Below are 21,071 nucleotides of genomic sequence, written 5' to 3' on the forward strand. Positions count from 1 at the left end.
ATAGACCTTATGGAAATACAGCAATAGACTGGCTTCTCCACACATCTGTGTAATCACTTGTCAGCTGATTTATGATGAATAATTCTATAGTCTGATTTTTACTCTAATATTGGCGTATATGAAGGAGGCTCATTTTTCCTTTTATATTATCCTTGAAATGCAAAATTTCCAAAAACCTTGTATATACGACGACGCGCAATTAAAAAAGGAACATACCTGTCAAATTTCATGAAAATATATTACCACGTTTCGCCGTAAATGCGCAACATATAAACATTTAAACATTAAGAGAAATGCCAAACCGTCGATTTGATTCTTAGACCTCACTTCGCTCGGTTAACAGAAGATTGAAATAACAGATAACAAATTAAAAAAACATATGCAATGGTAAGCTCGTAGTCCCACGTGACGCGTTCAATAAATGGCCCGGGTTGCATAATCTCACCTCCCAGATTAAGTGTGAAAGCATATGTATGTTATGTTTCGATCAACAAGTGAGTCACAGACACATATCAATAGAGATTGTCAACTCAGACTAGATAAAACAATACTTGTTGGGAACATCCTGTGCATCATCATGTAAATATTGTTGTGGACGGAAGATCTTTCTCAGCTCACTTCCACTTTGCGGTACTCCATAATACATGGGGCTTCCATCACAAGCGCAGACAGACTTCAAGAAATCATAAGCTACCAGACTTGCGACAGCATATTTTTTATATATCTCTACAAATTGGGATCTATTTGTAGAGATCAATTCAAATAGATTTTATTCCTGTCAATAATTTGAACCCATTCAAATGCTCCTCAATCTATTTTTTAGGATGCAACTGTTGACTAATGACATGAAGTTGTTGATGGGAGTTGATCAACAAGTGGTTGTGCCGCGGCTGCATTATCTATTAGTCAACTGGTAGTACGTAGTCCCACGTGACGCGTTCAATAAATGGCCCGGGTTGCATAATCTCACTTCCCAGATTAAGTGTGCATAACATGAGTTGTTATCGTTGATTAAGGGCACCAGAGCAGACTCTTGCTATAGACTTACTTAGCATCCGCCTCTTAAAACATGGGCCTAGTAATTTTCATCATTTTCTGTGCTTTTTCTTGAAGAGGGTTAAAGGGGGTTTGAGGGGGTTAAAAGTGTTTTCTCATTGAGGGGGTTTTGTTTGAGAATAACAGAATCGAGTTAGACAGTGCTAAAAATATTGAATTTGTACAGTATTGGAAGTTGAAAAATAATCAAATGGAAAATAATGTTTATGATCAAAGGTAATGGATGATGCACTCATGGGAAGCAGGTTGCCTACCTTCCTCCTGCACGAGCATTATAATCTTCAGCTTGCTATTCATTCACGTGACTGATAATACTTTATCTATTATTATTATTATTGGATTGTTTTTCCTACCAATGTTTCCATTTCTTATTGATGATTTTTACTACTTTCAATTGGACTTCCATGTTTCCTTAGATGCCCTGTGATGTGAGGTTTTAAACAAGTCTTGTCAGTTAGAATATGAATTATTATTGGAATTGATTATAATCAGATCAAATAATCAGAAACATTATGTCATTTGACCAAAATTTTTCAATAGGATGTGGTGCTGAAAGAGGAAATAAAATACTTGTATTAAATAATAAATTAATGTGATTAATTATTATTAATTATTTACCAAATTGATTGGTAAGTAGAGTTCGACTAAAAAAATAATTTGATTACTCAACTTCTCTACAAACAAATCTATTTTTTTAAACTATATTATATACCTTTCAAACGACTTTTGAATTTGAAAAATCTATCAGGATCAGGATTACTCTGAGTTGCAACTTTTATTCCATTTAAAAACTCCTTATGGTATACTTTTCATATATTTCTGGAAAGATGGGATCAATGTGTATTTTAAATAATCAAAGTTATTCAATTGATGAATTAGTTGAATCAATTTGGTCTACCAACACTCTTGAACGAAATACTCATTTTATTTATTGTCGAAACCAGTTGAAGAGTTGAGTAATCATATTGATTGAGAGTTGATCATATTACTGCCTGAGTTCAAAATATACCCGTATTAAATAACATCCTTATTTGTAAGTGAACACCAATTTGGATCATTAGAAGATCAAGGGAGCTTGTTATACTGTAACGTCTAACAAGACCCTCACATCTGGATCAATGAGCAGGGTATTAAAGAATTTTCAAATGAAATATTATGATTTTACAATATCTCCTTTCAAGAACATCATGGTAGAACAAGTTAATGACAAGCTACAGTATCCCTCTATTATCCAGTAATTCAATGCAATAATAATTACATAAGCATAAGTACATTATCTTGTAATTTTCTAGTTAATTAACACACCATATCTCCAACCCAACAAGCACCTTCTAGTTTACCAACCTCAATACCTTTTGAATCTTAACATTATTACATTTTGAATGAAGAAAAAGAAGGTTTTAATAAAATATATATGAATCACCTACAAGTGGAATAAAAACATAGGAATAGGGGTATCTTTGAAATTGTTGAAAAATAATAATGTATATTATGTTGTAGCAACTGCATTTTCATATAATATGGAGAAAAAAAACAGTTTAGGATTATCAGCGGATTGATTGTCCAACATTAACTAACGCACAGCTTTCCTACAGTGATCATGATATATTATGTTGAATCCAACCACAGATACCCTGGACTAACTTAATACTCCAACTTCAAGCTTTCAGCACTTTTGACACTTCAATCCGTCTCAATCAACATCTCACTTTGGAATCGCATCAAGCGAAGTGCTGTGGGAGCAGCTACATCAATGCGTTGCGCAGGAATCATTTATCATAATATCTCTCAATCTCTCAAAGTGAAGAAGTATCGAGTATTTCTCTTGACATATTGATAACTTGCGCATCCAATATGGGATACTCTCATGATGGTTTCACGGGACTTAGCTGAGCAATGTTCAATGAACAACGCAGCTAGATCTGAAATATACGCTTATTTTTGGGATAACCTCATACGAAGTTGGTTTACACAATGATATTCGTCAATTACCATTGATGTAAACTAGGTAGTAAGCGACTGATGAAATAAATAAAATTGGTCTATAGATTAATTCAAGATAATCCTCACATATTTCCGATTCAAATTTTCACAGAATTTCTTCAACATCCTATGTCAATGAATTCAAATTGGCATGTAATGGGTTCTGAAAATGGCTTCGTGTAATGGCTACTTTGAAAGATCAACTCAGGTACAAAGCTTTACATATATATCTCCAAAAATCAAAAAGACAAGTAAATCATGTGATTATATAAATAGAAAAAACTAAAAAGGATAATAATCTTGTCTACTTCTCTTAGTAATACAAGAATGTGCTTGAATCTTCCTTACTATTCTTTATTCTTTCTTAGAATAGGTACATCATTAAAATGATTATGTACTAAAATATTATGAGGAATAGTGGTGTAAGTCAAAAATTTGAAGTAAATTTTTGATTGACTTGAATTGAATCCTGAAGGGTCATTCTGTGACATGGAAAAGTGAAGTAACTCATAACCGTTTATATATGGTATCTAGGTGGCAGTGGAAAAATCTATGTAACAGATCAGCTCATAAGTATAAAGGCATAGTGGATAATATAAACGCATGTCTATTTTTAAACAGCATTGACTCACACCACTTTTCCTCTCACCGACTCAATAGGTACATCATTAAAATGATTATGTACTTGATGAAGAATGAGGTAACCTTGTGCTATTCCTCTCTCAGATTCAGAAAAGATTAAAAATAGTCTTGTAGTTCTTCACTTCACAAAATTTTCAGTCTTTAATATTTCCAAAAAGCAGATTTTCAAATTCAGATGCTTCAAAACCAAACATAGAAGGAATATTAGACATCATAATAAACATTATATATATGAATTGTCTTACAGGACTACATCATGTACTTCAAAAATAATTGGTTGAGTATAATACAATTCCAACTCAATGAGCCAAAACATTTTGTCGGTTTACAGTTTACAGATTCCCATGTAGTATGCTTCAACTTGGTGATATAACCCAATCATTATTCAATTCACTTGCAAACGCATACCGAGATTCGCTCATTCAGAAAAGCCCCTTACAGCCGATATTCAAATTTGTAAGTTTTATCAGCCAGGGCATTATAGTTCCAACAAGAGAAGTGAAGTGTGGATGAAGGGGAGGAGTTGCAACTTGCAACGCAAAGGAAGTTGAACATTGAACATTCCAATAATCTGGCTTACAATGAGTTTGCCTCTAAATGTTCGTCTAGAATTCAGCTGTGAACTAATTTGTTGAATGAAAAGTGACGGAGAGAGGCTTTGTGATATTGTTGAACAGAGACGGATCGAAAGAGAGGCTTTTCGTTCGCAACTGACAGGCTTCAAATACCTTCGATTTCCTGAGCTGCCAGTCAGCATCACATAACCGCCAACTCAGCCAACAAAATAGGTATAGCAAATCGGGCCAGCCTCTCTCCACTAGCGCCAGTCACTCTCCAACAATTATTTTCTATCGGCAACAGCAGCCGAGTGCTTGAATGCTTGCACAACTATTTGCTCATTTCTCTCGGCTTTACACAGCTTCACTGCTGATGAGCATTCAGCCACTACCGGTCAAACCGAAATGAACAGCAGCTATGAAATCTAGACAACTTGACTGGTGGGGAAGTGTTGTATTCTCTCCAATGAAATTACCATCAGGAAATTGAAATATTCCGTCGAGTATTAAAATAAAATAATTTATTCATTTATTTGGATAATAATACTTTCCTGCCATGATAGAGGTGCTAGTGTATCTAGTAAATATGTAGTATAAGCTGCTTCTTGAAGGCTGGAGGATCTATTGCTGTTGATCAATTAGAAAGCTGAGGGTTGGAATTTGAAAGATACTAAATAGTATAACAGAAATAGTACATGAATATAAAAGCTCTTGAAATTTCAGCACAAACGAGAAAAATAATCAGAATACTATATCAATGGAATAAAAGTGCTACTCTAATGAACCTTGTGATTGATAGTACACTGCTTTCTATACTCATACTGGTGCTGAGGCTTGAGAGCTATTTCACTTCAAACATGTTTTCCATACTCATTTTAGAGCTGAGACTTCAGAGCTACTTCATCTGAAAACATTACCGATCTGACCTATTGACATTTAAAACCTTATCTAAAAAGGTATCACGTATGGTCGGTGTGAGAAAAACAATGGAAGTAATTCCCTAATAGCAACATTGCTCTCCGGACAGATTCTATTCTGTCCCGGCCAAATCGTCTGGGATTTTTCATTTCAAGGAAGTACGTCTCGACAATATAGGGATTGGAGAAGCTCTGCTGAGAAAATAGAGTGAAAGCAGTGAGTGAGAGAGAAAGTGTGCAACTGTCAGGACGGCAGCATGCGTGACGATGCAGGGCATGATCAGGAGGGAAGTGTCAAGACGGAGGAGGGGATCAATAAGAGAGAAGAAGCAATGAGAAAAGGAAGCGGAAGAGCGAGAGGCAAGGGGACAAACATTTAGGAGGTTCGTTCGTCACGCCGTAAATTATTTTCCCCAAGAAACAAATACGGAGCAGAACTGCGGCACTGAATAATGCAGGAGGCTTGCGATGCGAAATGCCTGTCAAGGTTTTATGATACAAGGGCAACATGGAGCACTGTCAACTGAATTGAGTCTGTGCAATTATTGGATTACTTCAAATTTTATCGGACATTTCTCGTGTAGTCAACTCATACTCTCAGCTGAAAATGCTGTTTTGTCTGCTGGCTGAGAAATACACTGTCACTGACAAACCGGCTTTTGAAACTTCTGCTCCGAATGTTTTCTCCAATTTCTGTGGAATGGAATTGTTTTTGAATTGTTGAGACGAAGAAGCTAAATCAGAAATTTTAGTTTTCTGCTTTTCCAGTTTTTAGTTGCTGCATAACCAGACCTTCATTTCATTAACGATGGGATGGAATCAAACGGATTTTAACATATTCTATCATCAAACACACGGTTATGAAAAGTCATTCAATTCAAAAGAATACTTGCTGTACTTTGGGTTGTTGTGAGTGGAATAGGTAAGCGAAAAACTAGCCTACAGAAACTTAGAATATTACTGAAATACGTACTAACTATATGAATTCGTACATTTTAAAAAATTATATTAACATGAAATATCAACTTGAGAGAGAGATTGGTAGAGTTGAAAAACTTCATCCTCATCAACTTTGATTTGAACAAAAATGGAAAAAACATTGGAGAGGCTGAGAGCCTTGGAAAGTTCAAGACACGTAATGTTTAATATCCTATCTAAGCCAAAATTTCAAGCAAAGCGAGAATCTAATAACCGAAGTACCAGAAAGGGTACATAGAAAACCAAATGTCAAGGTGAGAGACTATAATTATGATAATAATTCTTTAAAAGATATAATAATAATAAATTAAAAAGACTATAATAATTCTTTTCAATCCTCCCCTCACATACCTTATAGCGAAATAATCAGAGAAGGATATTTATTTTCTTGAACTGTTGATCCTTCAATGGAAGCAGTCAGCTACGGAAATGGGAAATTGATAAGAATCTTTTGTCAAGCTTTCCTCTTCAGGAGCCGACTGTAAACTCCAACAATCTCATCTTCCACTGAAGAAATGTCCAAGGTGTAATAGAAATACTAAATTTCACTTAGAATCAAACCCATCGACAAAGTCTCCTTTGAACAAAAAGTATCAACATCATAATATATGATTTGAAGTTGGTACTTTGTATCAGCAGATGAAGTAGCTATTATGCTGAATATCTGAGAAAATTTCAAGTTCATGGTGGAAAAATAAATCTAGAGCCAGGGGCAATAAAATGAGGGTGATCTTGATTATGCGTCGTGCCATATTCACACCATTCGTGGCAGGCGCGAATATTAGGCAATTTCCTCCATACTAGGCCGGGCTGGCATTTAATAGCCCGGAAGATAAATTCGAAAACAGGCACTGGATTGGAATGTGGCCTGGGTATGTGGGTGTGTACATGTGGAGGTCATGGAGTCTTTTTCTGAGGGAAAAACAGCCGCAAAAATGCTTCCCAGCCGTAATTTATTGTTTCCGCGCCTTGCTCTCTCATCATTATGATTTCACGCTTGGACCGCCTGACCAAACATACAGCACTCAGCATCTCGTCAGACAAACCCCCTGAAACCATCATCCCAACATTCTAAATGTTCATGGAAAACTGAATTTGGAAAATATCAGCTAAACAATTTACTAAGACCATAACCAAAATTGGAAGGGTAGATTTTCATAATTACGAAAGTATTGGGACATGTGGAGTGGAAATTACAGGAGGCACAACCAAAACATATATACTATGTTTGAACTGGAGTCTAAAGAGTATAGAGTAAATGTAACTGTCGAATCTTTCCATTCGACAAATCTCAAAGAGATCTTGAGATTTTTTTAATGGATCAACATTCAATAGAAATTGTGGTAGGTAGTCATGATCGTTATGGATTCAATAAGAATGGATTCACTTGGAATTGGGAAACCTTACCTATCGGTACCATGTTTGTTCATTTATTGTTTTTTTTCTGAGGATGATGCTCACATGACTTCTAGGTTTGTACGAATGGATTGCAAGAGTTTTGGTAAATGGCAAGACTTCGATGACGAAACGTCAGATATTGGATAATAATATCAGTTGGAGTGGTTTCCGATTTGACTTCTACACTATCAATTATATCCCCATATTCATCTTGAAGTTGTATAGTTTAGTCAGAGGTAAGAGTTTTTTATGTAATCGCTTAGAATTGTCAATTCAGGTACTTTATGTACTTCCAGTGATCCCTTGAAGGAAGCACTGTATGAGAATAAAAATTACTTCCAGATGGCTCGAAACCCAGAACTCTTGCAATACCTTCGTACAAGCCTAGAGGTCATGTGAGCATCATCCTCAGAAAAACAGTACATGAACAAAAATGGTTCCGATAGGTGAGATTTCCAAATTTCAAGTAATGCCTTTCCGTCATTCCCTAGTCAGTACTGAAGTAGTACCCACATGCTCTTCTAAATGTTACTTGGGTCAGTTAGCAAGTTAGTAAGAGCAATACCATTAACTTGTAAGAGAAGAAAACATTTAGGGCCGGTTTCCGAGCTCGGGATTCAGCTAAGTCCTAGACTTTAAACAACTGGAGTCAGAAAATTAGCTTTCCAAAACGGGTCGTAGTCGCAGTTTTTATAACAGTAGTCGCACTTTTTATTTTCTCATTTCTATAATTAGACACGTTTTTCCTTGACGAAATTTAACAATTCTAAATAATTCAAAATAGCTGAAACTTTACACTATTTTCTCTTCATTTTATTTTGTGTTTAGTTTTCTAGTTTTTTGAAATTTAATTCTAGCGTGACTATGACAATGACTGCGACTACGCCCCATTTCGGAAAGCCAATTTTCTGACTCCAGCTGTTTAAAGTCTAGGACTTGGCCAAATCCCGAGCTCGGAATCCGGCCCTTAGAGACTATATAATAGAAAATTATCTAATTTGAGGGTGATATTCGAAGCAATTTCATCTATTGACTTTTTAGTGGCCTCTAATATAGTTTGAGAAGATTAATGAAGCGATACTGAACTCAGAAAACGTTGTTCTATATCAAGCTAAGTTGAGATCCGGGAGCTCTCCTACACTACAAGCAATCCTCAAAACAGTTTTAAGGCGCTTTTTATTGCTCAACGTTGGAGCAGAGACAGTAAAATAATGTTTTGAGGGAACAGAGAACCCATACAAACCAACCCTATTACTGCTAACAGCTATCAAAAGCTTCATACAATTACTACTTATTCAATGGATGGTTTCTAAAATCTTAAATTACACAAGGAATTAGGCTTGGTTTAAATTTTTCCCACTTCCCTAATTCCAATAGGCCTACATAATACTTCATGTGCAAATTTGATATACTTCAATAATCACTCCTAAAGCAAACGAGAATCTGTCATACAATACACCCTATATATCAGGCTTGAATTTATCTCATATCGTAGTGAAGAAATAGTGATAGATATCTTACCTATCCTTACCTATATGGAGTGAAAATAATTAAAATTGCCAGTACGATAATATCATTGTGATTGATACCCTCCTTACCTAAATCGAGTAATAATACTTGATACTTGTCACAACGTCTAAATTATTCCGAAATTGATGTACTATAAATCTGGTTGTTTCATCATAAAACTCTGCATAACAACTGAACTACTCACATAGTAACGGATACCGTACTACTTAAAAATTTTGTTCACTTTTTCATACTGTTCTTGCATGGTTGCAACAATCTCAGGTAGGCTACCTATTTTGTCAACTGAAGGCTGTTCGTTACACTTTTTTTATTTAAATTGGATAATCTTTTTCAATATAATTGTTAAGATCATTATAAGAGTGAGAAGAAGAGGCAACTGAAATTTTTAAGTGGTCTAATAAGCGAGTTATGGGTTGTTGAAGTGCTAAACTCCGTTTCTTTCTAGATCATAAACAGTTTCGAATTTTCCATTGGATTTTTTTTCCAATACATTCCATATATCATTGGCTTTGTTCTAATACGGTATGTTTTTCCGCGATTTATGCAAAAATAACCAAGTTATCGAATTTACGAAAAACGTTACTTTTTTATTTATGAACGATATTGAGAATAAAATGTTTAGTTTTGAAAGATACATTTTTTGAATTTTTAAGAGAAGTTTTGTTAATGTAGTCGAAATCGTTTATGATCTGAAAAGAAAACGGATTTAGCACTTCAACGACCCATAACACGCTTATTAGACCACTTAAAAATTTCAGTTGTCACTTTTTCTCATTCTTATAATGATCTTAACAATTATATTGAAAAAAATTATCCAATTTAAATAAAAAAGTGCACCGAACAACCTTAATGCAGCTTTTCAATCTATTCATACTTCGATAAAACCTTGACATCATCAATCTATGGAATCTATAATACAGTACCAAAGTACCAACGTCCAACTTATTTTAATTTTCGAGATTACATAAAATAATAGATTTAATTTGATGAGATCAACACAATTGAGGTGATCAATACATAATTGAGGCAGATGTTATTCTAGGTAAATTATTTGGAATGAGTGTAATCCATACTAGGAGAATATTTGAATAGATGGAAGAGTTTGGCGAAAAACAGTGGTCTTAAGAGAGGTTCAACTCACCTAATAATGCCTGGAAGAGCCTTGATTTGAAGATCCTGATAACTCGTTCGATAGCTAATCTCAGCTGCTTGTCCTGTGGCTTTATCAGCTTTGAATGGTAGTCCTCCAACAGTTCCAGAGCCCTGTGTGCTTCTGTAAGCAAACACATTACAAAATTTATCAATAAAATATCCATGTTCTCAATGATCGGATGAAAATTCCAAATTAATCATAAATATTTGTGTCTATTAAGAGCAGCGTTATAACATTCACAGTTTAACCACTATCTTATCAAAGACATTATTCTCTCTCAAATAATTAGTGTCTATAGAATAATCACCATGGATAATAGGAAATTCTCAAGTTTATAATTCTGGAGAATTATCTTTGTACAGTGGCGGAGGCAAAAATCGAAACCTGGAAAACTATTCTATGCCATCATGTAAGTAGGTCTATGTTACTATCCAAAATTAAAAGTGAATGGAACTTTCTTGAAGAATAAAAGGAGTTTAAAAAATGTAGAATGTAATGGAATTAAAACTATTCAATTATCTTGTTTGAAGCGCCATAATATTTCAATTATTTAGAAATGTAATTTTTGTTATACACTATAATCTTTTTCTCGAAATAAGTTGATTGAAGAAAAATATTTATTGGAATTATGCAAAACATGGGCACTTTTCACAAGTGAGGAGAGATGAAAAACTCATTTACCAAGGACATCATTATTTTGAAAACATTACAACACAGTAACAAGCAAAGAAAATTCTTCACACTCATTATTATCATTTATTCAAACAAAAGACAGACCCGTGAATTATAGTAACTTGGGAACAAATAATTATAAACAAAATGTAATAGAGTCCTTAGACTAAGTAAGGGCCGATTCCCGAGCTCGGGATTTAGCTAAGTTCGACTTTTAACATCTGGAATCAGAAAATTGACTTCAATTGCAAACGGGGCGTAGTCGCAGTTTTTATGATAATCTTCATTTTCTCATTTATATGATTGGAAACGTTTTTCCTTGACGAAATGAAACATTCCCAAATCATTCATAATAACTGAAACTTTACACTATTTTCTCTTTATTTAATTTTGTGTTCAATTTTCTAGTTTTTCGAAATTTAATTTAAACGTGGACTGCGACTACGCCCCGTTTCGGAAAGCCAATTTTCTGACTCCAGCTGTTAGCTAGAGCTAAAGTCTAGAACTTAGCTCGATCCCGAGCTCGGAAACCGGCCCTAACAGCTAAGAGTTTTGAATCCTTGTTACCCTTCATAAACTTGATGGATATGAAAATTGCAATCATCCCCCTCAATCAAATAATTAGTCTCCACTATACAATCTCTCTTTTTATTGATTCAGAATTTTCCAAAATTTCACTCAACCAACGTCAGTGTTATATTCAAATACGCAGAACACAAAGAAATAGAGGATGAGTGGATCCTATTCAAGATGACACAAATCTGCAATCATTTCCATGTGATTTGCACTGACGGCAAAGTGTGTGAAACAGTGTAACGTTTAGGACCGAAATGATGTTGAGATTACTTCGAGATGGGCTTCTTTTGAAAATGAAATGGTCGGTTGGCAGAAATGGCTGGTCGGACGCAGTTGGCAGCGATTGGGTACATCCGGCCCACCAAGATTCACTACCAGCTGTCAGCATTGGGTGAATCCGAATCGGTATTGCTTATTTGGAAGTAGTACTGACAATTTAAAATGAATGTAAGTCTGCACCTACAACCGGAGACCGTCTTCGAGTCTTGCAAAACGAAATACGACGCCAGCCGAGGGTAGGCAGGGGGCAGAAAGGCAGGGTGGCAGGGCAGACCAATTTCCATAAGCACGCGTCACGGCGCAATAATCTCAGATTTGGGCGACCAGGCAAAGCTCCAAAATGACATTTTACCACCTCTTCCTTCTCATTTATAGCACACACCCACCCCAACTGGATGGAAGGACAACGGAAGCTTGTGGTGGAAATGTGAGCCCAGAATGAATAAACAGGGCTGAAGAATGATGGAATGTGACAATACAATACAGTAGAGGATGCGATTAGCATCCTCTATTAATTTGAAGTGGAAATTGTTCCAGAAGCAGAAATATATAATAATTGAAATTTATTCGATTCTTTTCACAAAATATTATTATAGCATCACACATTATTCTATTTGATATGTTGAGACAGAATTCATTCAATATTCAAGCGACATTTTCGCTGAAATATTATTGGTTTTGTGAGTAGTATAGTTTGATACATCCTAAGTAGTATTAGTTTGTCCACAGAATATAGTCTACAAAATAACATATAGATATGAGAGTCTACAAAATTGGTTGAAAATAATATTCTTGCATTCAGCTAAATAAAACTGATTGATCTCTGGTACGATCATTATTGAACTCTCAAGGATGGTGGATCAATACTTTTTCATTGTTTGATTTGCCTGTTGATGAAATCCATCGATTGAAGAGGAGATAACATTACACAAATGAAACAATTCATAAAAATTTATGGGTTTTCTTGGCCGGAAATAGAAACCTACATATGTAAGTTATATCCATGACTGAGGTCATCCATTATATTAGATACTGTCGGACTAACTTGTAAGTGCGACAAGGCACCGGACGCCTTATGCCCTGTGCCTGGCATCCACTGGAACGGGGGTCGGTCATGTCCTACCCTTGTCTCGCTTATCGACAGGTCCCTATCGATTGTCGTCCACTAACACACACACACACACACACACACACACACACACACACACACACACACACACACACACACACACAAACGCTAGCGAGTCCCTTCTTTCTGTCCCGAGAGATTCGGATACTCTCTATAAAATGTTCACGTCATCACATCGCCAATGTTTCGGCAAAACGGTGCTGGATGATACGCGCAGAGGCCATCTTGCCATGTGGGAGACCGTGGGAAGAGGCAGCCCAAAGCAACTCACTCACTCATCCCTCCAGTCAACTTGCCGTTGTTTTGCTCTTCAAAGCGGCTTCGAGCATGTTGACACAAACACTGTTGACGTCTTTTGTGCTCATGACAAAGCCATCATCTACTACATATTGCACAATCGTTATCGGAATTTCACAGTGATCAAAAATTTCGGCTCAACTTTTAGCTGGGAAACGGACGATGTGCTCTTCCAGCCGACCAAAACAAGCTGTCAAACAAACGTTGTCGAAAATTATCTTAGAACTTGGGAGCTTTCAGTTCAGTTTGAACAATATATTGCGACATGACTTTCTTGATTGGGTAGGGTAAAGTTTTAGAGGGGAGTGAAGTACATCAAAAATAATTTTTAATTATGTAAATGATCATCTAGCCTCGATTTTCATATCCGTGGGTACCGCGAACGCTTATGTGGGCATCTTCCAATAGGAAAATCTTCACTGTATTGAAGCTTTTTGATGATAGCTGGCTATTGTATGTATAGATGATGTATGTATGGATGATGTATAATAGCGATATAATTACTATTGAATAGAACCTTATTTGTCATCTCATCTTAAATCAAAATGAATTATTGTTGTAAATAATTCGTCATTATTGCAAATCATAACAAAAATTCATGAATACATTATAACAGCTTCAACTATTATAATAATTGTGATTTTGTCACAAGAAATGTGGTTTGTGGGTTTCAGAAACATGAAAAAAATAATAAAATAAAATCAATTCAGAATTCTTGTGGTAATCAATACAGTTCGATTTTCTTCATTGAATCCAATAAACTAGACTACATTGAATGAGTGACTGATGAGATTGATAATTAATCAATGCCAGAAGTAAAAAAGGGTTTGAAAGGAGCATTGAGAACAATTCAGCATAATATTCGTAATATCCAATAGGTGAAAAGTTTTTTTAAATGGATGCCAGGATTGCAAACTACATGAATGAAACGGATTTTGTATTACCTTTAGGTAGATCCCCGAGAAAGCGGTTTTTCCTCATTTCGAAAGCCGTTCTCACAATTACAGAAAGGACTCATCTAATAAATTAAAAACGCCCTTCAATGGTGAGCTTAATGGAGCTCGAGAAGAGAAGAGACTAAGGACAGCAGATTTACAGTTTCGTTTGTTTTGCCAGTTTATCACTCGTTTCTAGCTAAGTAGAGCAAGTCTCATAACATTTGATTTGGATACCGTATAAATGCTACATACTGAGAAATGATAATGATATACGAGTTATTCCATACGAGGCCTCCAGAATTACATATAAATTTGTGGTTAAGAAGTAGAGTGGACATTTCTGTGTAAACTTCGCACGTCAACAAATAAAAAAGTCACCCATCCGATTCAATCTTCATAGGTTTTATTAGGAAAAATATAGTTTGGCCTTGGAAAAAAGGGTTACAATTACATCAGAGTGTGTTAATGGAATTACAAAAGTTAAGAAAAACTAATGGAAACTGAGTAACTCTACAGAGAAAATCCCTCATAACCGACAAAAGCCATCTTAAACCAAATAAAGGAAGGTTTAATGTTGGATAGGACACTTTATTTGTTTATTTACGCATTTGCTCTTATAAATTCCTTGAATGGAAACAAATCAATCGTTTAGTTAGATAGATAGATAATTTAGCAGCCACTGACTTCCTCTCAAAGAGATATATGGACTCGTCAATCATTCAAATTATATAATTTAATTGTGTATTTAAAAAAAGATTGCTAAATATACTCTCGAAGGTCAACGAAAAATCACCGTAAACTAAAGCAACTGAAAAACTCCTGAATCGGATAAAAACACTATCCTTCCAGTTCTGTCTTCAACTGAGCTCTCAGTTTTTCAAGCGTTTGACAGTTTGAATGTGTTTAGTACTGTACATTTGGATCTCAAATGTATTGACGCTTGAGGGTCACAACTACGCATTCGAATGTAGTATTAATCAAATAAGAATATCAATAATTCTAGTTACAAACATCTTGGAAAAGACTAGCCAACTAGCTGGCATACAATCATTTCTACACATGATCAAAATTCATGCAAAGCCTTGATGGAATATTCAAGTATGTTGATACATCTAGGACGCTCGCTTACTTGCTATCACAAAAAACAGGCGCAGCAGAAGTTGTAGATGTGGAGGGGAAGGGAGTGTGTTAGTTGTTGAGGAGTGTGTGTTAAGAGGAGAGATATGTTGCAGATACAGGGGTTCCAAGCGTTGGAGAGAGAGCGATGAGGATGGTAGAGAGAGTCATTTATGGTGGCGAAGTTAGGAAAGTGCCTAGCGTGCGAATCGGCACTGCATGGGCCAAGTCGCAGTCACATTAAATTGCCAAACTCTGCCCGTGTGCCTGCGCCATCTGAGAAGTAAGGCAAGCGCCACCGAATTTACACAGATCGTCCCTATATACACTCTTGCTTCTAATTGAAAATTGCTCACCAAATACTGAACAGTATTTGCTGAGAGTGCATGAACGGAATTCGAGCTTGATCTTTCGATATCACATAACGAATAGAATTACATACATGCATTTCATTCATGATATAGAATTCATATTAAAATGCTACTCATTGAGAATGACGACTTTGTTCGATCATTACAGAACATCATTGAGGCATAGCCATACTACATTAAAAATACGTTTCTCATATTTTTCTTCGCAGTCGTGGTGTATCAACTTATAGGATGTCAAACATATTTGAACATTAAGGACCGGTTTCCGAGCTCGGGATTTAGCCAAGTCCTAGACTTTAAACAGCTGGAGACAGAAAATTGGCTTTCCGAAATGAGGCGTAGCACTACCTCCGTAAACAAAGCCATAGCGCATTCGTGTGACGTCAGCACAGGTAGGGCTCCTACACCAATAAAAACACTAGCTGATATAGATCAACTGAAATCAACGAATTTTTATTGGTGTAGGAGCCCTACCTGTGCTGACGTCACACGAATGCGCTATGGCTTTCTTTACGTAGGTAGTGGGCGTAGTCGCAGTCAACGTTTAAATTCGAAAAACTAGAAAATTGAACACAAAAAATAGTGTAGTTTTAGTTATTTTGGAATGCTTCATTTCGTCAAGGAAAAACGCTACCAATATTACTGAATGATAAAATACAGACCATCATAAAAACTGCGACTATGCCCTGTTTTGGAAAGCCAATTTTCTAACTCCAGCTGTTCAAAGTCTAGAACTCAGCTAAGTCCTGAGCTCGAAAACCGGCCCTTAATGTGAAATTGTATCAACTCTGGTGCACATTACCAACTGAATTATCATGGGTTATATGTGATAACGTAAATAATCATAACTATTATTTTATTTAATAAATTTCAAACTTCAAAAACGCCTTTCCCATCCTTGAATAATTGTAGACAATCAATTGAAGTTATTGATATGGGTTTGAATACTACTGAACGTATTGCGAAACAGATCAGTGGAAATTTATAAATATTGAAAACATTTGATTCATTGTACGAAATCTAACACTAAACCTTGTTTACTTGTAGATATAGTTGCATTATCATAATGTGTTTCATACGGGGTTTAAGCGAACATCCGACATTTCTCCTTTTTAAGGGCCTAAGAACTGATTATGTCCTATAGACAATCATACCACATCACCATTATACGCATCTAGAATGTTATTGAAGCAGATAATATATTGAAGATAAAGTTTGTTGGAGTTTTAATATATTACACAAAAATACTGAGGAAAAGTAAAATGTATTTTATGATTTGCGATTGATTATCGGGGAGTAGAAATAGGCTTGCCCTTTCCACCTTTCTGAACCTTTTGAGAGTCGGCTACCCTAAAAAGAGGATTCTAGGCAGACAGTCATAGTGAATGGAGTGAGTGTGTCACCAATATGAAGTTTGATGCATGGTGGGTTGGTGCATGCACTGTGTCAACCACGTGTGCTTCGTGGTTTCGTTTCATCTTCAAACACATATGGTACTGAACTGTTCAAAGATCCAAAGTAACAGCGAGAAAACAAACCGCAGACAAAATTATTAGTACTGTTCAAACGAAAGTCGAGTATTTTCTCAGGAATGTCAAGTGTGAGATGACAAGAGTACTCTTGCACGAGTAAATGCTCTCAACGTGGATGCACGACGCATGGTAGAATATTGTGTTTGGTTTTACTGTGTTTAAATTGAATACAGCCGAGTACGTACGTATTAAACGAAAGCAACGTTCAACACTGAAATTCCAATTATGGTCCGACGAGTCAAGTTGACAGAAGTTTAACTGACTTCTGAAAGGAAGAACACTTCACAACGCATCGTTTGTGTTACTTGTATCTTGAAGTTCATCCTTCTTGCTACATAATATAAAATATTTGGAGCTTACTTTGACGGTTGTATCAGTCAAATTCACGTGTTTCTAAATTCTGAACTCATTGTAGGTATTCTGCCAGCATCACTTCCAGAACAATTTCATATAACTTTCAAAGCTGTAACTTTTAGAAAGCCTATCCGGGGTGAGTCTCGCAGTGTTCTCCATGTCTATTGAAACTGAAGGAATATATCTATATAATCAAAGCTACATGTATTAAAAACTCACCAATTCACATTCCAACTGAGGGCTCGGAAGAAATCTCGGATACCAATAAAATATAATATGATATCGAATTCATGAGATGGATTTCTAACTTCAAAATGGAAATAATTATTGTTTTCGAAATCTTTGAGATTTTCATATTGTGGTGCGTTTTTTAACGGCTTCACACATGTAGGGTGAATCTTGCACTGAGTCAGTGGTGTAGTGGCTATAAATTTTGCAATGGCGTGTGAGGACGCTGAGTGAACACCAGACTGATTGACTCACTACAAGACTCAATACAATTGTCGGAATCGCGGGAGGCCTAAACGCTCGCTCACCCTTGATTCTTCTAATGACAAATTGTATTGTGATGAAATTTTTATAAGTAGTGTAGCGGACGCTAAACACTGAATACGGATACCTTAAAATTATTACCTGTGAAGAATGAACATACAAAATCATACAGGTCGAGCAAAAATCCCGATGTAGATAATTTACGGGACTGCGTCTCTAATAAGTTCTGAAGGATTAAAATACGGTATTTGAACCAATATCGTTCAGAATATATTTCGAGAACAGAGTCTTGTCGGTTTTAAGCTCTATTGTAGGAATTTATATGATCTATGGCTGCCTCTGCTGTACAATTGATGCATTCGCTCCTAAGTCGAGGTAGGTAACAGATAAAAGCTGATATATGAGCAGGTAAGGACAAAGAATAAATATCTCGATCTGACCCCACTCGCTACATCCACTTAGACCTGTTCCAATATCCAGCTTGATTCAATTATTCCAATGATCGTATTCGATCGGTTCTTGATGATATAGAACGTATCAGACACAATAATTGACAGGCTTAAGAAATAATCGAACTCAGAAAGCGAATTAACAAAACTGAAATATATTACAATAAAATATGCAATCATACAGTGCAGGTTCAGAATTTGATTTACAGGTTGATAATAATTTGGCATTAACAGAATAGTTAAAAATTTTCTTGTGCTTGCATGATACCATGCGTGATTCAACAGAATTTTACAATTGATAAAATTTAACAGTTTTGAAAAAATAGTGAAAAATGAATTATAAAATATTTTTAAAAAAAAATGCTCGGGGTCGTGGTTCAGGCAGCGGAGGATAGTTAATCAACTACAAATTCTTATAAATTAAATGTGAATAAATTCTAGGCTCTTAAATGCTAAAGCGCTTGTCGGCGTGGCCAATAATTTAACGAAGAAAAATTTATGTTTTTCTGCACTGAAATATTTTCGAAGCGTAGATTGGGGCCCCTTTAAAACTTATAACTCACGTGAATTCCTTGGCGGTCGTGGTTTTCTTCTTTAGATCAAAAATCGTTTGATCGGCGGCAATCCAGGCTTCAATTTCAGCACGTGGGGAATTTTAATTTAAATATCTCCTTCACCGAATTAATTAAGGGATAGTTTACTTAAGCTTTTAAATTTATCGATTGATGAAAACAGAAATTTATAAATAACAAATAGATTGGCCTAAAATATCGGCTCACAAATAGAACATTTAAAAATCGAACAAGAAGTTTTCACAAATAGGTCTTTGGTAACTATAAAAAGAGATCTACACGGTAAGGATTTCAAAAGGGAAGTGCTCGTTTCTCTAAGCTTTTAGGCTAGACTTCGCTTCTCAGAATCTCAAAGTAATAATTTGCATAAAAATTTGCCATTGGTAGAACGCTTGTGACGTAAACATGACGTCAGTGGCAAGTAGTAGGATACAATTCCTTTAATTACAATAATAATTTAATTTATGTAATTCTTAAAACTGCTTAATCTTCTAGATATAGTTCCTATCATACAATGTACACGTGCTAGTGTAACTGATAAGGCAGGTTGTTGTCTGATAATAGATTAACATGTGTTGCTTTCAAACGATCACCGTCTTGGTGCTATTTCTATGCACTGTGATTGGTTTAGACCTACCAAAGAGATTTAATTACCATGTGGTTCAGTTGAATTAATTATTAATAAATTAATATTCTTGTACAATTTTTATTAGGTTTGAGATTATTATAATTAATTTCTGCCATTTTATCAATAATAGAATTTCATGCTATGACCTATTTAGTTACAATAAGACCTGACGCATAATACAATTTCTTAAATAATAAATAATTTCAACAATAATACATACATTTTATTTTTTATTTTGAAATTCTTGATCCTTTATTGATAGTTTTATAATTTTTAGGAATGATATTTTACCTTGCATGAGAACCGGTATGATATTTGACAATGCTTTGAATCAGTCAGCTGCGTTCGAACTGTTTTTAAAAACATCTGATCGATAGTAAACAAGTGTAACCTCAAAATCAGTGAGCAATTCGTAAATAATTTGTGCTTTATTCGCAAAATAATTATAATTTTATTGAATAATTTTCCTAGAAAATATTCAGTACAGAACGGTACTCTTATCTAATATACAGTTATTGATAAGTAAGCTTTATCGCTCGGTCGCTAACTATTCCTTTAGCAAATTCTTTCATTTTAAAAGGTAATCACAATTTTTCTCTCTTCTCATGAGATCTATTTGAAAATTCATCACACAAAAGCCCCCAGGATATTTTAAATAGGTAATTGGGAGACGAGTCGAAACAATGACTATTTGAAAAATCCGATATTGTGATGAATACACTATTTCATCTCCTTACTTCTACGAAAACTCAACACTTAACACTAAAAACAATATATCGTGCACTTTTGGCTACGAAAAATAAATAATTGATTGTTCCTTTCATTGGATACAATCGAAATACAATAATTAATGAGGTCTCTTTGGATCCTTCATTAAAACAACTCCATAACTTCCATTCACGGGTGGCTTATGAGCAGACCCATAACTATAACAAATATACAAAATTTCACATATTATCCTCTTAGATTTGAATAGTATTTGCAACAAATATAGACTTTCATCATTTTTTCATATTTATTAAAGGTTTCGACTCTTTGGTTTGGCTTTTACATAAATTGGGTGAGAGTGTGATTTTACTTCGGTGACTTGACAATCGTCTACCGTTTGACTCGAGCAATTTCTTATTTGCGCTTAGTACGTTGCGTACAAACAGGATTACACTTGAAATGGCTTTCTTGATTTTTATCAATGTTGGTTACAAATATTAAGTCCTTAAGATTACATTTATCAATTTGAATTACAATTCATGATCTTTTGATGCAACAGTAATAAATTTCACATTTGAAGGTAAGAATTTCATTTTCTTTGGAGTTTTTTAGAGATACATTCATATATGACATAGAACATGCGCATTTCGTGCAAATTAACATAAATATATATTTTTGGTTGCGTTTTTGCTTATGATTTCACATTAAATAATATGTTACATTAATAATTGAATAACGATATTG

General features: G+C 35.2%; 1 protein-coding gene across 3 annotated transcripts in view; it reads right to left on the minus strand.

The window, feature by feature from the left end:
* Positions 1-21,071, minus strand: part of LOC111052229 (disks large 1 tumor suppressor protein) — a 748,988-nt gene that overhangs the window by 674,580 nt on the left and 53,337 nt on the right. For all 3 annotated transcript variants that reach the window (XM_039432558.1, XM_039432554.1, XM_039432544.1), the window contains exon 2: positions 10,203-10,334. In XM_039432558.1, coding sequence (XP_039288492.1) covers positions 10,203-10,334 — 132 coding nt within the window. The remainder of the gene's footprint in view (positions 1-10,202; positions 10,335-21,071) is intronic.

This window comes from Nilaparvata lugens, chromosome 1 (assembly GCF_014356525.2).
Source record: "Nilaparvata lugens isolate BPH chromosome 1, ASM1435652v1, whole genome shotgun sequence".
Taxonomy (NCBI): domain Eukaryota; kingdom Metazoa; phylum Arthropoda; class Insecta; order Hemiptera; family Delphacidae; genus Nilaparvata; species Nilaparvata lugens.